The sequence below is a fragment of the Ceratina calcarata genome, unplaced genomic scaffold, assembly GCF_001652005.2.
Source record: "Ceratina calcarata isolate Rehan_Ccalc_2016 unplaced genomic scaffold, ASM165200v1 scaffold301.2, whole genome shotgun sequence".
Classification (NCBI taxonomy): domain Eukaryota; kingdom Metazoa; phylum Arthropoda; class Insecta; order Hymenoptera; family Apidae; genus Ceratina; species Ceratina calcarata.
This window is the reverse complement of record NW_017152577.1, coordinates 16,276-17,574: the sequence shown is the minus strand read 5'-3', so window position 1 is coordinate 17,574 and position 1,299 is coordinate 16,276. Positions and strand designations below refer to the sequence as shown.

General features: G+C 38.6%; 1 protein-coding gene across 1 annotated transcript in view; it reads left to right on the top strand.

Moving 5' to 3' along the window:
• LOC108624171 (organic cation transporter protein) overlaps window positions 1-1,299 on the top strand; it is an 11,003-nt gene that overhangs the window by 6,867 nt on the left and 2,837 nt on the right. Inside the window, exon 4 of the mRNA XM_018023283.2 lies at window positions 410-708. Within this exon, the coding sequence (XP_017878772.1) occupies window positions 410-708 (299 nt within the window). The remainder of the gene's footprint in view (window positions 1-409; window positions 709-1,299) is intronic.

The following is a 1,299-nucleotide window of genomic DNA, read 5'->3' as shown; positions in this document are numbered from 1 at the left end:
AGAGTTCATACAACCTTAACGCGAGTCATTAGATCTTCTTATAATAGGATGAGAAATTTTTTATTTTGCTACAATTGAAGGAATAAGAAATAATTTATAGTGGCGTCGCACAATTATTCGTGTCACGAATAATAGAGTGGCTCGTGTAGAATAATTGGAGGCGCAACTTTAATTCTACGGTTGTGTAATACGAGAGGAAGAATGATGAAAGTACGACGTTTCAACTAAAAATAGGGATTAATTGTTCTTAACGAAGCAACCACGTTAGCCACTTAACACCGCTTTGTTTTTAAACCGGGATCGCGTTCAATTGGTTTTAACTGGTTTATTATGTTCACCGTTTTTTTTTTTTATTATACAAATTACAGTTTCCACAGCGCAGCGTATGAATTAATTTTCCTCTTTCTAGTATTGGAATATGTGGGGCCGAAGTGGCGCACGTTCGTCGCGAACATGTCGATAGCCATGTTCTTCACGTTCGCGGCCTGCGTTTTACCGTGGATCGCCTATTTTCTGGCTGATTGGAGAATGACCTGCATCGTCACCTCGGTTCCTCTTGTCGTCGCCGTGGCAACGCCGTGGCTGATACCGGAAAGCGCACGATGGCTGGTCAGCCAAGGTCAGGTGGACAAGGCCATCAAGATACTCGGCAAATTTGAGAAAATTAATGGTACCAAAGTACCCGACGATGTTTATAGGAGATTTCGGGTAAATATTTCGTCGAGAGGGAAATAGTAATACTTCAGTTGAGCGCTGAGGGACGTAAATCACAAAAAGCAACAACTCGATCGAATGCTGTGAAATGTTACAGTTCGTGGGCGTCTTTCCGAAACTAAAGAATGTATAGGTACAGACACAGAGGAGAGATTATTAAAGAGTGGCAGACTTATGGGATTTTATGTCGTATGAAAAAGTCGGTCATTTTTTTACGCCCTTTAGAATATATATATTGTCACTGAACTAATTGTAATAAATAGAAAGCAGAACACTCGTCGGTTCTGAATAGTTGCTAGATACGAGACAGGTCCTATACAATTTCCTTCTAACTCCACTCGTTAAAGAATAATTAGTGAAGAATGAACTAATTAATTCAATAGACCTGAAGTATTCGAGATAGTAAAACATTGTATACGACCTTTTTTGTAGGTAATAGTAGTACCTACAACTTTTGTTCAAAGCATTTTTCAAAATTTCGAGAAAAAAAATTTTTCAATTTTTCCGAGATTTTTCCAAGGGGGTACCCCTTCAGATTTTGCAAAATTTTCGTTTTTTGCCAATAACTCTCAAACTGTTAGAGAT